Consider the following 14,623-nt stretch of genomic DNA (forward strand, 5'->3'; position numbering starts at 1 on the left):
CACGACACTTAATGTTTATGCTCGTTTAAAACGCATAACCAATCATCAGATGTTTAGTCCGAGACACGGGGCACACGTTCAGCCCCTGCTAAACTTGAGCTAACTTGAGATGCCGAACGTGCCCCAGAGCTCTGTTCCGAAGGTAGCTTACCATACAAACATAATTAACAATTTTAACAATGAACTACACTTTCTATACGCTCTTAGATAATACTGCATGGGGAGAAGCTAATTAAGATTTTCTACTCTAAAATAGACCCAAATTTCAAACCTAAAATTGTACTCGGCATGTAAAAAGAGTTTTTCTACCCTATGTTAGGAACGGAGAGCAACTCAGCTGCCATATTTTAAAAGAAAGCAGTCAATGCATAAATTGGCAATGTACAGATGTTGCTGCTTCACAGAAATTCAAAATGTGATGTCCGAACGTGCCCCCGTCCCCCTACGATAGCCTTAAGTCCCTAATGTGTTTAAACTTTATTTGAAAAGGAGCGCCAGAAAAATATTCTGGAAAACGCGTTTGGATACAGTGTCGGACAGTGTTTGTAATGAACAAGCAAGCTGATAGTTTGCACCACACAAGATTAAAGTATCGAAAGCACTGTCAACATTAATTTTTTTTACTAATATTCCATCTCGTGTGTAGGCTACTTACTTTTGAATAAACCCAATATTAAAAAATATTCAAAATATCAACTCCCATATATATGTATTTCTTAAATGATTAAACTTTATGATACAAATATTTAATGTTTTCTATTTAAAGCATCGAATTTTTGTATTGTGTATTGTACTGTGCATTGCATTATGTGATTCTTTTAATATTTCTGACAATGATCCCGTTTCATGATTCAGCTAGGCCATACTCGCACATCCTACCGTCTAGTAACAGCTTGTCTCTCCAACCTTTTTAGGTTGTGGTGTCGTTTTTATAGCATATCGAAGTACACCTGATATTCCCAGCAATTACCAACCCTCAGAGTAAAAACTTCCTATCTTTTTTCTTGTAACTTGTTCAGATCAAATGCACTATTTCGATGTAGGCAATAAGTAATACAATCCATACATTTCACATAATCTTCCGATTATGATCAATTCTTTTCCCCATTCACACTAGGCCTATATAGCCTTTTCGAAAAAAAAGTATTATGTATTGTCATTTTTCAATGATTACAGATGGTCACTGATGTCTGAAGCCAAGCAAGAGCTTATTGCTGCTTATTGATAAGTTCAGTTTGGGCACTTTCCAGAAGGAGGATGTTCTTATGTGATTTACGAATGATTTTCGCCATTCGACCCAATATCTGTCGTGCTTGATATTTTGCAAGGCGAAAGTTTTCCCTGTTCACTGGCAATCCATTTAATAATACAGTGCATGCTCACTATCAACTACCGTTGTGTAGGACCTACGCACATAACACGACAAAATGACGTGCAGTGGGTTAGAGCAAAGACGTCCTTGGTTAGAGGAAGGAAATCATTCATAAGAGACCTATAGAATTAAAATAAGATATACTCTGCAAATTCAACAATGACTTATGTACCCCGGTATGGTATTGTAGGCCTACATGTATACGTGCAGCTGAAGAATTGCTGAAAACTTGTAAGTAATAGGCCCAAGTTATGTACGGTAGAACTGAATTACAAGTAAAATGACGCAGGCATTTCACTCATACATCATATTTGAGGCATACGGTTTATCCAAATTGCATATTGTGTTTGTTCACCCTTTCCCCATTCCAATTAATGAGTGTTACGAGTCCTTTCACCATGACCATTGGGTGCCATCCACTCTCAGCAGGTTGGCTGTCATAGATCGCCATCTCGATCTTTTGCAATTCGTATACTTTCTCTATATTTTTGATAAGTCCATTCTTTTATGTTGGCCATCCATGTTGTTCTTGGTCTACCTTTCCCACGTACACCATTAAACTTTCCATCCAATAACATATCCGCTACAATTTTTTTTCTTGTGATGTAGCCAAAATAATTTTCTTTTTTGGTGGTGTCCAATAATGATCTTTTTATTTTTAGATTATTTACATTTCTTTTATGTTCATGATATTTCTAACACCCTTCTGCATACCCACATTTCAAACGTTTCCATTTTTTCATTGTTTTTTTTCCCTCTAGGCTGTGTTGACTAGATTGACCAGTCCTCTGCTATTATCTAATTGTCCATCTAATTGTGTTAGTTGTGGCACGAACACAATTTACTCTGCCTAATACTTCCGGTGTAACAGTCGTAAATGGGTTCTTAAGCAGATGGCTTTCCGCGACTTACCATTGATAAAGATGAAACTGACGTCCTAGTAAAATACAAGGAATGACCACTCAGGTAAGGGACGCGTGGTTGTTTTTTTAGTGCTAATTTCTTTCAGTCAAACTCATGAGTTTTCTGTGAGGTAACTTTGCGTTGTATTAAATGGTACTCGATATTAAAAACGTAAATCACAGCCTTGCCCTTGGTCATATTCACAGGGCATTAAACATGTCATTTTTTTTTGTTACAATCCAAAGAAACAATGCTACACTAATACCAGTATGCGTAAAAATAAAAATTCTATTATCCAGATAACATAAAAAAAGTATTAGGAGTTTTGACGTTTTGAATGCTTTAATATCAGTTTGGCACAGGTACATGTACCTGTACCTCGGCTCATGATAATTGACTTACCAGGCATATAGCACAAAGTTTCATGCGTTAGCACGACTATTTCCGTTATTTTATATGTACTTCATGTGTTGATAGTACCCGGGTGTTGGTATGGCTAACAAGTCGTGATAACATCTTCATATTTTTAACAGTGTGTTCAGGTCCGCCTTGAATTAGGCCACAGGGCAGCTATTCGCAAGCAGCCAACACCAGAGGGCTTTACACATGACTGGGAGGTTTTTGTCCGAGGTCCACAAGGAAACAACATCCAGCATTTTATTGAGAAAGTTGTGTTCCATCTGCACGACAGTTTTCCCAAGCCAAAAAGAGGTAAGACAAAACTGTTAGATGCTTGTTTTGTCTATAAATTTCAGAATGATGTGCAGTTGGATATTATGAAATGTATTATTTCAGTTTTAACTTATTTTTAATTTATTTATGTTTTATTTATAAAGCAGTTTTAGATCCAATCACTCAATTTACAAATTAGGCACAGTATGGTGGAAAATACTTGACTCGTTTTTTGTTTTTTTTTTTCAGTCTCAAAAGAACCACCTTATCAGGTTGGGGAGAGTGGATATGCTGGTTTTGAAATGCCAATAGAGATTTATTTCAAGAACAAGGAAGAGCCAAAGAAAATTCGCTTTATGTATGATTTATTCCTGCACTTGGACGGTTGTCCACCTGTCAATCATGTACGCTGTGAAAAACTCACCTTCAAGAATCCAACGGAGGAGTTTAGACGCAAGCTGATAAAAGGGGGTGGAGTAAGTAATGGCATGATTTTAACTGTTTCTGTGAAAACAATACAACTGTATAGATAAATGAAATTTACATTTTGCTTAACAGCAGATAAGATATGGGAATATTATTTATTTTTACTTTTCATCTGAACAAAATGACTGTAAGACAGGACCCTTGAATAATTTTAATGTGCTCTAAGGAGCTAAATTTGGTTTTGCCTTTTTTGTTGTTGTAGATGAAAAATTAATATTTATGGTCATAAATCTGTGAATAAGATTTTCAAACAGAGAATACATATGAGTCAGTCTAATAGAGTTAATAAGTTTAAAAACCTTAAGTTCATACAGGTCTTTTTAAAATTGTATCACCACAGGTTGGTATACCTAGTACAGATGATGACCAGCACTACCATGTTCCTAGTCCTGTCCCTAGTCCTGTATCCCCTCCTGCACCACAAGTACAGCCAGCTGCTATGAAGGTGTCCTCCCACAGAGGATCTACTGACAGCATGAGGAGTAAGGCAGAGAAGAAGAAAAAAGAAAGAGATAAAGACAAAGCAAAAGAAAAGGAGTCTAAAGAGAAATCCCCAAATGATTTGAACAAGGTTTGTATTATTTAAAGTCTGATGTATTTTTTCCTTTTTTTCTATTTAAAATTTTTTTATAGGTCTCCTCCTCTTGCAAAAACTTGACATGTGGAAATACGCTCAATAAACATTTTTTATCCCAGCTTCCTTGACTCTAATGACCATGCTTTTTGGTCTGAGAATTAACAATTCAGAATTCTTTATCACCTTTTCTTCAGTTTGATCTTAAGCCTTTAGCTTCTTTAGTAGGTCTCTTTCTTGTAATGTTCCACTCATAATTCTTGCACATTGCTTTTAGCAAGCAGATCCTATGCCAAAGTCTCAACCAACACACTCAGATTCATTTGCTGCCCTGTTTGGTACACCAATCACCACAGACTCTATCAGTGCCAAGAAAAAGTCAGATAGTAAAGTAAGACATTTCAAGAATTATTTATTTATTTATTTATTATTATTATTATTATTATTATTATTATTATTTTGAGGCAGGGATGTGGGGTGAGAAATTCACATAAAGGGCTTTATCAGATAGTTATTTTAAAACAAGATCCAAATCTCACTGCTCAGGTTTGCAAAGTTAACACTTAGATATTCAGAGTGTAGTTGGAAAAATGTATTTCACTTACTATGGAACATAAAGTAAGTGATAATCTTCACTAAAATGTTACTAAATATAAAACTTTGGAACCATACACAATCTAAAAGAGAATATATTAAACAAATAACTTGTTTTAAAATTTCTAAATTCTCATGAAGAGAACATTTCAGATCCACAACTTTATGTTAGATGGATGTGATATAGGGAATAATTTTACTTTTTACTCATTCTGTTTACAACAGGACAGATCAACCACTCCTTCTAAAAACCAAACTACCAACAACAGAGAACCAGACCCTTCCAAAGATAAAAGGAAGAGTAACTCAGAAGTTAAAGAAGAGAAAACTGCAGTGAAACGTCCTGTCAGCTCTACTCCTGAAGATCAAAATGATCCAAAAAAGAAAAAGAAAGAAGAGAAAGGAAAGGAAAAAAGTAGAGAGAAAAGCAAACCAAAGTTTGACAAGAAAAAGGGAGAAGAGAAGATTAAAGAAAAAAAGAAAAAAGAAAAGACAAAAGACAAAAAAGAAAAGGATAAACATGCAGAAAAACAAAACACAAAACACGATGGTGCTAAGCATTCTAGCAGAGAGAGGCCTGAACATTCCACTCCTAAGAAACAAGAGGACTCTCCTTCAGTAAAGTCTACTCTGAGCAGGAGTTCCAGCTCCAGCTCTCTCTCCCTGAGCTCCACTGTGAACAGTTTAAGCAGTGGTAGTAATGTTATCTCAGCAGTAACAAGACTAACAGCTGAACAAATAGAAAAGGAGGAGGAGGAAGAAGAAAGAGCTGTAAATGACCTCCTATCAGACTCAGCTTCTTCCCTTTCATCTTCAGAATTATTTGATAGTCAGAAAAAGTTTTCAAGTCCTTCACCAAGTATTGAACAAAAAAGTAGCAAAGAAGAATCAAAGGAGCAGAAAGGAAAAGATAAGGAAAAGGTTGATAAAAAGGAAAAGAAAAAGAAGAAAGAAAAAGATAAGAGGAAAGACAAAGAGAAGAAAAAAGACAAAGAAAAACAGAAAGAAGGAAGAAAAGAGAAAAAGAAGAGTAAAAAGGACAAGAAGCAGATGGTGCAGGAACTTGAAAGTTTAAAGCATGAAAAGGTACCAACACATGAAAGAGAAAAATGTATGAAAAGTGAATCGGATATAGAAAACCACGAAGACACCAAAGTATGTGATTCCTCAAACACTGTGTGTGAAAATGGGAAGTCACCTGCCAATGGAGAGAACCTGGCAAGTTTGTTGGAATTAAGAACAAAACTTGAGAACATGGATAATCTTGAAGTATTTGAAAAGGTGGTGAATCTCATAGAAGAAACTCATCAGTATGAAATAACCAATAATTTTATGGATTTTGACTTGTGTGCCATGGACAAAGTGACTGTTGACAAACTAAGACAGTATGTGGCAGAATTGCAATAATTTCTTTTTCAGTTTTTAAATCAGGGAAATAATCTATTGAGAGCTTTTTTACACAACTTCTATACTTACTTATTAATGTGGTGCTAGTCAGTTATATATAAAAGCCATATATAACAGAGGCATTGTTATTTATATTATGGATAATTTTACTGATAAGTAGAATTTTTTTCTGGTCTAAAATCCATATACCAGCTGGATAAAAAACATCTTCAAATTTTAATTTCTCTTAACCATAATCAAAATTTACTACTTCATGGCATTGTTTATTGCTTGTCAAAGTTAAATGTAGATCTTTTTTTTATGTCTGTTTGGCATTAAAAAGGTGAAATTCAAAAACATGATGGTGTAATTTAATGTTTTGCAGTTTCTATGCCTTCACATATAAACCAAGAGATAGATTAGGGAGTATGTTTTTGTCAGGCCAGGGCAACCTCTCATACCCTTAGGCCACATAGGGACATTTTGAATTATTTTTGTTATATTTTTATTTTTAATTAATTAATTTGTTATTATTATTTATTTATTTTATTATTATTATTATTATTATTTTTTTTTTTTTTGAAAAGAAAGATTATCATATTGGCAGTCCTCAGATGAGCACACATAGTATCATTGGTGCCTACTTGGCCTGTCAGTAAAGTAAAGAGTGGTCTGAATAACAATGAAAGCAAATATAAAGGGTCATAATTAAAAAAAGTTTGGAAGTTATTTCCTTATTAGAGGCCAGGGCATGTGTTACAACAGGAAAAGAAATGAGCTGCTGTTTAAAAGTGTTCAAGAGACCAATTATCACTTTTTCTGAGATACAAGTTAAAAAATGAACCCTTAAAGGCTCACATTAATATAAGAAAGTACTTATTCAAATTATTGTCAACAAAATGCCATCATATAGTTTCAAGTGGTATAATTTGAAGGGCCATTCCATGGGATTTTCTCACCAAAATGAATTTTCCTGGGGTAAAGAGCAATTTTCTCTTTCTTGTACTTAAATTCTATGTTTTGTTCCATTTTTAATTTAATACATCACTTTAAGTGACTGGCCAGACATTATATAGGACATTTGCCATCACACTCATTGTCTTGTTTTTGCAGAAAAAAAGTGATAGGTTGTTTTGTATCCCAGCCCTGTTCCATATATGATACAGATGTTGCAAGCTGGCAATGTCTACCTGATGAGGCTCAGAAGATAATAACGACACTAGGAACGTTTCATATAAATTTTATTTCAAGGGATTTATTGTCTTTGTAGTCTGAATCTGGGAAAATATAAGAAGGTTTACAGGACATACATGGGGAATTTGCAGATACGTGAAGAGAACATTTTGGTGGGAAAATGCTGTGGAATGGTCCTTAAACAAAATACCATGGTGTTTCAGTATGTTATTTCCTGAAAAATGATACTTGATATATACTGTACTATCAGTGCTTAACATACTGGAGGGAAAGTAAGTACCAATAGGTCACACTTACAACCAAAATTTAAATGTTCAGTTTTAAAGTTTTGTTTTAGATGCCCTAAATATCAATTTAGGGGGTTGTTTTTTGACAGATGGATTTTTTTTTTGTGTTGTGTATGAAACTGGTACTAATATTTCACATGTTATAGGACTTTAAATCTTATTTATATATCTTTAATTCAAGCATTGTTTTTGGATACCATTTTTTCTATGTTTAGCCTCACAGGGTTGCCAAAAAACCTACTGGGTCAAAACTCATTACCTTGGTTTATATAAAGTTAACGATGTGAATATCAAGCTGAATTATAGAGAATAATTTTTGAGGAATTTAAAAATATCTGAAGTTCTATGTATTTTCTTCTCTTTTTTTTTTAATCTGCATGAAACATATTTACATAGTGAGTACATAATACGTGCAGTACTGCCATGTGAATTTAGAACTGTGTCATAAAGTATATATATAAAAGGCTGTTTGGAAAGCACACTAAGACCATTTGGTGCTCAAACAGCTTCTTTTCTGGTGTGTAGTGAGCTTAAATTAACATAGCAATATGCTGATTGTCCTCCAGCCAGCAGAGCTTCATGAAATTGATTTTTATCAACCTTCTATAAACAATCTGTACTGTAGGCAAATTATACATTTTGTCAGGCATGTATTACCATGATAAATTGGTTCTTGATGCCATTCAAACAGTGAACGATTTAGTGTGTGTCTTTACAAATCCTGAACTAAATACATTGTTTCAGATCTGGATTATGAATTGAACTGTGTTAATTGTTGTTTCCAAGCTATTCAGCTACCTCTAGGATCCTTGAAAACTGATCTAGTCAGATATATATCAACACAAGTTCTCACAGATTCAAGATATGTGTTTGTTATACTTGTTAAAGGTTGTACATTTCTTGTAAATATACTAGTCTTGTAAACTAAATGCTGAGACTGTTGTTAATGTTTAAAAGTCACATGTGAAGCCGGTGTACCATGAAAATGTGACTCCCCAGACAGATTTTCATTATGAAAATGTGATTCCCAGTCAAATTTTCATAATGAAAATGTGACTCCCCCCCCCCCCCATGAAATTTTGACTCCCCCCACGTAACTTTATAAATCTTATTTTATTTGAGTATATGACTTTCATATTGTAGTATGCATAATAGAGGATACACTTTTTGTTAGTTTGCAGGAGAAAATTTTAATGAGAAAATAAGAAAATTAAAAATGTGTATTTTACCACCCAATGACCCCCCCCCCCCCCCCCCCCCAATGAAAAAGCAATGTATTTGATATTTGGTGATCATTTCAACATCTTTCCCTTATGTGTACTTTATGTACCCTAGGTTCTAGATTTCAGTTTTGCCAGCTCGATCTTGATTTCATATATAACCCGTATCAGCAAAACTGACTCTAGCCACTACTGTCAAAAGGCGGGTGTGTTCAGCAAAATTTTGCCTGGGACACTTCCATATTTGGAAGTCACAAGTCTCGTACGTCACAGTTGTATCCACCTTGAGCTCCATATTTGGAAATCACAAGTCTTGTACGTCAGAGCAGTGTACCACCTGGAGCTGCCTTTCCTCACGTTATCTCGTGCAGACAAGACAAGAAGCAAAGTGGCTGATGTGGAGTTTGAAGTTTGAACTTAGAATATCTTGCAATCGAAGGTCAGCGCCACAACACAAGCAACTTTCTGCTTTAAAAACTGATTTTTGGTGTAGCCATTGCGCAGTCCTTTTAGTGGTATTGGACATGCCATGTAGCTGTCAAACTTGGCACACTGTATATCTCCAGGAGCAAAGGATTTTGATAAGCAAAAAAATACAAAAACATTGGATATATATATTTTCTTTTAAAATACATTATTTATTTTTCAATTTACATCTGAAATCCAGTAAGGCCACACTTTTTTATTTTTATGGATGACATCCTCTGGGGACCCTGAAATCGGTGCGAGAGGGCGAAAAAAAAAAAAAAAAGTCCAAAAAAAACAAAAAAATACTGCTTAAGTAAAGGAATGCTCTCAGTACACAGCTGGAAACAAATTTACCACAGAAACACGTATCAAACTAACAATATATCTTTATCCATGCTCTCAAAATATTAAAGCATTGCGAATACTTCGTAGAAAGTCATGAATAGATATGCTGCACATTACCAAATCTACTCGTATTTAAGGTTATTTCATGCATTTTGTTGGTATATCAATCAATGAAACAAATATCAAACAAAAAGTGTGTCTTTATTTGTACTCTCAGAATATTTAAGCATTATGAACACTTCACAGAAATGTTAAAAAATGATGCAAAGATATGCTTAGGGCCTAATACTACCAAATCTATAAAAGGTCATTTCGGTCAATGCCATTTGGTCTACTTTGATTCACACGAAGCAGCCAAACTGTTGGGTGGCCTGACCGACCTTCAGCCCACCAAATACCTCAACGCCCTTGTCGACCCTTTTTTCGCTACAAAAAAACCTGGTATATGCTCCTTTGGACAGAATGACAAAGAAATTTTCCGGGCGATAATCGTCAGCCTTTTGCATAATTGTCAAAAGGTAATATCTCCATGCCCAATGTCAATGGCATAACAATCCAAAACGAAGGCCCCATTCTCTTTATGACTTTAATAGTCGTGTAATTTGAAAGTAATCCTAGAGATGAATTTGACAGCAAAGCAGCTATATTTCCATGTGGCGATAATACGCATGCACAGAAAGCTCATTTTCCAGCAAATTCAATAACAACGTTTGAGACAACTGACTTCGTTGGGGGGGCGGGGGGGGGGGGGGATTTTTTTTTTTTTTTTTTGAGAACAGACGAAAATCAGTGCACGCGCAGGATGTCATCCATAAAAATAAAAAAAGCGTGGCCTAAATGAAATAAAATATAGCAGAATTAAATCTGTTTTACGTTCCATTTTGGTCTAATGACATTCAACTGCAGATTCACTGTGGAGCAGTTCTTTTTGATTGACGGAAATTGAACATTGTCGCTGTTCCTCAGGGCCAGTTAAGCGATCCCATGACAAGGTATGAATAGTTAACAAGCTAGCTTTACTGTGCCTTGACACTCAGGGTAACTTTATGAAGAATATATTGGAAATGTTTGAAAGCTTGGTGGTAAAATATTGGGTGCAAAAAATGAAAGAAAAAATAATGAAAAATCTTCATATTCATACCATGGGGTTTGGACTCCCATGAAGAAAAGGCCCTATTTTATAAGTTTGGTGGTGAAAATTGATAATTTTTGAAACAAGTATTCATCTTACTACCTGTAGGATTTGGACTCCCATAGCCTTTGGGTTGAAAAATACACATTTTTAATTTTCTCATTTTCTCATGAAAATTTTCAAAAAGGCAATGTATACTCCATTATGCATACTACATAAAAGTTATATACTCAAATAAAATAAGATTTATAAAATTTTGTGAGGGATAGTCAAAATTTCATGGAGGGGGTGAGAGTCAGATTTTCATTATTAAATTTTGACTGGGAAAGTAATTTTGTTATGAGAGTCAGATTTTCATGTTACACCGTTTTCAGTAACCCCTTGTGGGTTAATTTTCCCTTTGCAGGAAGAAAATTTTAATAATGATAACTATTTTTCAAGGTGATTGTGCAACAGTCAAACCTGGTTAACTTAATACTTTGCTATCTCACAGTATGTTTAATTATGATTTCTAACTGTTACAGTAGAGTGCTTGCTCTGTTGTTAATAAGCTTAAAAACAGTGTGCCTCACACATTGGAATCTTACTAAAAGGCTTCTTCTCACTTATTATCCTATCTGTTACCTACCCATTTTCAAAATGGGATTTTGAGCTAAATAATGAAAATAAGCTAACCAAGTGTAGATGATATATACTGCACAAATATTGTTGAACACAAGTGAAAGTTTAATGAAGCTTGATGTTGCTTAAAGTAAAAAATGTATGATGTTATCTCATGTGTTAAACGGCTGTTTTCTAACCAGTAAGTGGGAATGAACCCTGGGAGTTTGGCCTTTAAAAACTCTTTCATATTTTGGAATAAGTGGCATCTTTATATATGTGTGTGTGTGTGTGTGTGTGTGTGTGTGTGTGTGTAATTTATTTATTTATTTTTGGGTGTGTGTATAAATTATGAAGGAACTAGTTGAAAAGGTAAATTAACTTAAATCAACAAATGTGATTAAACATGAGCCTAGTGAACCTATCACCTGATCACATTTTAACAATTCTGTTGATTCAAAGAAAATGGTTTTTCTTGCCAAAAGTAACAAAGTCACGGTGCATTTTATTTTCATATTATGAAATATGAAATAAAGTTGGTATAAATAAATGCACCTCCCTGGTCCATCTTACAGCAACATTGTCTCCTGTCATTTGTTTAGATTTTTCTGTTGAGAATATGGGTTTCAAGGAACAAAGTCTTTTATAGTTACATATAAACATTTAAAATTAAACACTGTTGCTTGGAGGGTTCAACACACAAATGCAGCATACCTATTTTTAGAAGCAAATATCTAAATCGAGTGATTCAATGAAATACCACATCTGTCAAGAAATATGCAACAAAATTCAAAATATTTTTTATTGGTAAATAGTGAACTTTGATCTACAGTTGTTTTGTACACATAACACTTTGTAGTGCACCATCACACAATTGTGATTATTGATTACCTATAGCAGATCAAATTGTGGTAACTAATCAGTAAAACCTCACAATTCATCAGAAATATTGAAAGTGCTAATGGCCATATACCAAGAGATTTGTGTATTTTAATAAATAAATGGTTGCTTTGTATAATGGATTGAACATAACCCAAAAACCTTTCAAGCAAGAGAGAAGTAATATGTCAGTATGCAGGTAAAAGACTGATTTTTTACCATTTAAACTAAAAGAACATAAAACCAAATTCAAAGTTAACTTGATTCATCAAACCCTTGTTTTGATGTGCAATAAGATGTGTGAGAAAACAATTGAAGTGTCCCAAGAAAGTTTTATATGAAGTCATTGAAACAGTTAAAGAAAGTCAGTTGTTCTATACACAACTGTACTGTTCCACTTCAGTTGAAGATTAAACAAATGTAATACACATGAAAAGAAAAATCTTGGCAGACCATAGTTGTTGATTGAAATTATGTATTTTGATTGCTCATGGCTTATTCCTTTTAATTTTGGCACTCATGAGTGACCACCATGGCTAGGTTTTAGAAAGTACAGTAAAAACAATTTGATATGTTTTTACCCTTAATATAATATGCTATATATTAACAAATTACTCTTACAAACCACAATATTCACAGAGCTGCATTTAACTGCAGATACGTTAGAGCAGAAAAATACTTTGTAAATGAACATCTGCACATAAACATATTCAGGTCTCAGGTCTGTAAGCAGCAATTTCAAAAGGGGATAGGGGTCTTTTTCTGAGAAGTAGACCTTTTTACCCCCTTTTACAACCTTGGTTGACAAAACTAGCAGACCTCTTCCACCTTTGAAGGTGGTCCTTATGACCCTCCCCCTTCCATGAACCCCTACCCCCTTGCCTACAGGCCTAGCTAATAATTGTTGAATGTCCTGCAGTATGAGAGATCTTAATTAACAAAATGGTTCTGTACACTGTGTGCTTCCTTCTACTTTCTGTGCAGGAATACAATAAATACAGATATCACATGAGAGGAATGTACAATTTTCACAGCCTGATGAGCTTCAAATATTAAAAAGGTAAAACTATAACAAAGAAAAATATGATAAAAATCACAGATAACAAAGAAGTTTATGTTTCTTTTCCATAAACATAAACAAAGGGTTATGAATAAAATACTATGGCAGTTTAGTTACCATCAAAGTAAAATAACTGAATTCTCAATTGACTACCATACAAACTCCTTTAAAGACAATATTTTTATGTGAAACATCTGAAGTCAAAAACGACCAAAGAAAATAATGTGCAATAATCTAACACAAAGGTATATACAGATATTTATGCAAATTTAAACACACAGAGGAAAAATAAAATGAAAATGATAAATATGGTATATTCAGGTTTGAACATACACCTTAGAAAATTAAAATGTTTGAATGAAATGTTTATGTACAAAATGATGAAGAGATTCTTTTTTATGTCTGTCACATTTGTTGTGAACAATACTGCCAAATGCCTCTTTACCAAAGCTGTGTTATGCTTAAAGCAATACAAAAATACTGCCGAGAAAATCTTTTAACACAAGGTACTCCTACATTAGGTGTGATGCATGTAGCACATAATGCTGATCTTGTTCACCTTATCCACGTACAGTAAATATAAAGGTAATTACCAGGGTACCTCAATATCAAATAAACTGTGAGCTTTGTTCACCCTCAACTGATCTAGATTAGAATAATCCAGTACTCAGAACAGGATAAAATGACAACTTCTCTAGACTATTTGGTACAGGTTTTAGAAATGATTTCTGGCAACGGAGTGCTACAGGTGCTCCAAGCAGTTAAAAAGGCTATGTACATGCATCATGCCTTTAGAGATTCATTTCCCTCCTTTCACAAATAGACCTGTCTCTGTGTAGTGAAAGTGCTAATTTTTCAGTTACCTCAGAGGAGACAGCAATTTGAATAGTGTGGGACTGTGAGGAGGTATATATTATCTTATCCTTTAATACTGATAATCCGATGCCAAGTTTTGATTGTTGTCAGCATTGAAACCAATAATAATCATAATGAACACAAATGCTTGCCTGATTATATATCAAATGTGGTGATTGAGTAGTTTTGTTTTCAGCAGACCATTCTGGAGTGTAGCTTCAAACACAAGTCTACAGATAAATGTTATGCTGCTGGTAATATGATCCCTTAGAATTGTCAATTCACTTCCACTTCTTTATCATTCTATGTTTACAGTAATTACACTATACACTACTAAGGCTTCAAATGTCACATAGAAGATCCACAAGAATGCCAAGAAACCGCCACTGACATACTTCACCCATTTCTTTTCCCCTCCTAGTTCTCCTCCAACCACCTAGAAATTTAGGAAAAAATTAAGTTATTATTTTAACAATGCTTTTCTTTGTTTTCTGTAATTTAAGATTTTGCATATTTATAAAATTGAGTGTGCAAGCATTACATGATTTACATGTATACACAATTCAGGGAAGCAAGCAAAGACAAAATTTGTTGTT

General features: G+C 34.3%; 2 protein-coding genes across 6 annotated transcripts in view; one reads left to right on the plus strand and one right to left on the minus strand.

The window, feature by feature from the left end:
• Positions 1–2,165: 2,165 nt before the first annotated feature.
• LOC106179357 (uncharacterized) lies at positions 2,166–8,397 on the plus strand. 2 transcript variants are annotated; one of them, XM_013562962.2, is made up of 6 exons: positions 2,166–2,338; positions 2,809–2,986; positions 3,197–3,423; positions 3,774–4,004; positions 4,285–4,398; positions 4,827–8,397. In XM_013562962.2, the coding sequence occupies exons 1-6, from the start codon at positions 2,327–2,329 to the stop codon at positions 6,006–6,008; spliced, it is 1,944 nt and encodes a 647-aa protein (XP_013418416.2). In that variant the 5' UTR covers positions 2,166–2,326; the 3' UTR covers positions 6,009–8,397. The 2 variants fall into 2 exon arrangements, with proteins under 2 accessions (XP_013418416.2, XP_086856844.1); XM_087000718.1 differs by lacking the exon at positions 4,285–4,398.
• Positions 8,398–12,009: 3,612 nt separating this feature from the next.
• The window catches only part of LOC106179368 (sodium/calcium exchanger 3), a 30,139-nt gene continuing 27,525 nt past the window's right edge, over positions 12,010–14,623 (minus strand). For all 4 annotated transcript variants that reach the window (XM_013562978.2, XM_087008165.1, XM_087008174.1 and 1 more), the window contains one exon: positions 12,010–14,463. In XM_013562978.2, the coding sequence (XP_013418432.1) occupies positions 14,326–14,463 (138 nt within the window). In that variant the 3' untranslated portion in view covers positions 12,010–14,325. The remainder of the gene's footprint in view (positions 14,464–14,623) is intronic.

Source organism: Lingula anatina, chromosome 1 (genome assembly GCF_051362555.1).
Source record: "Lingula anatina isolate TDL-2025a chromosome 1, LinAna3.0, whole genome shotgun sequence".
NCBI classification, from domain to species: Eukaryota; Metazoa; Brachiopoda; class Lingulata; order Lingulida; family Lingulidae; genus Lingula; species Lingula anatina.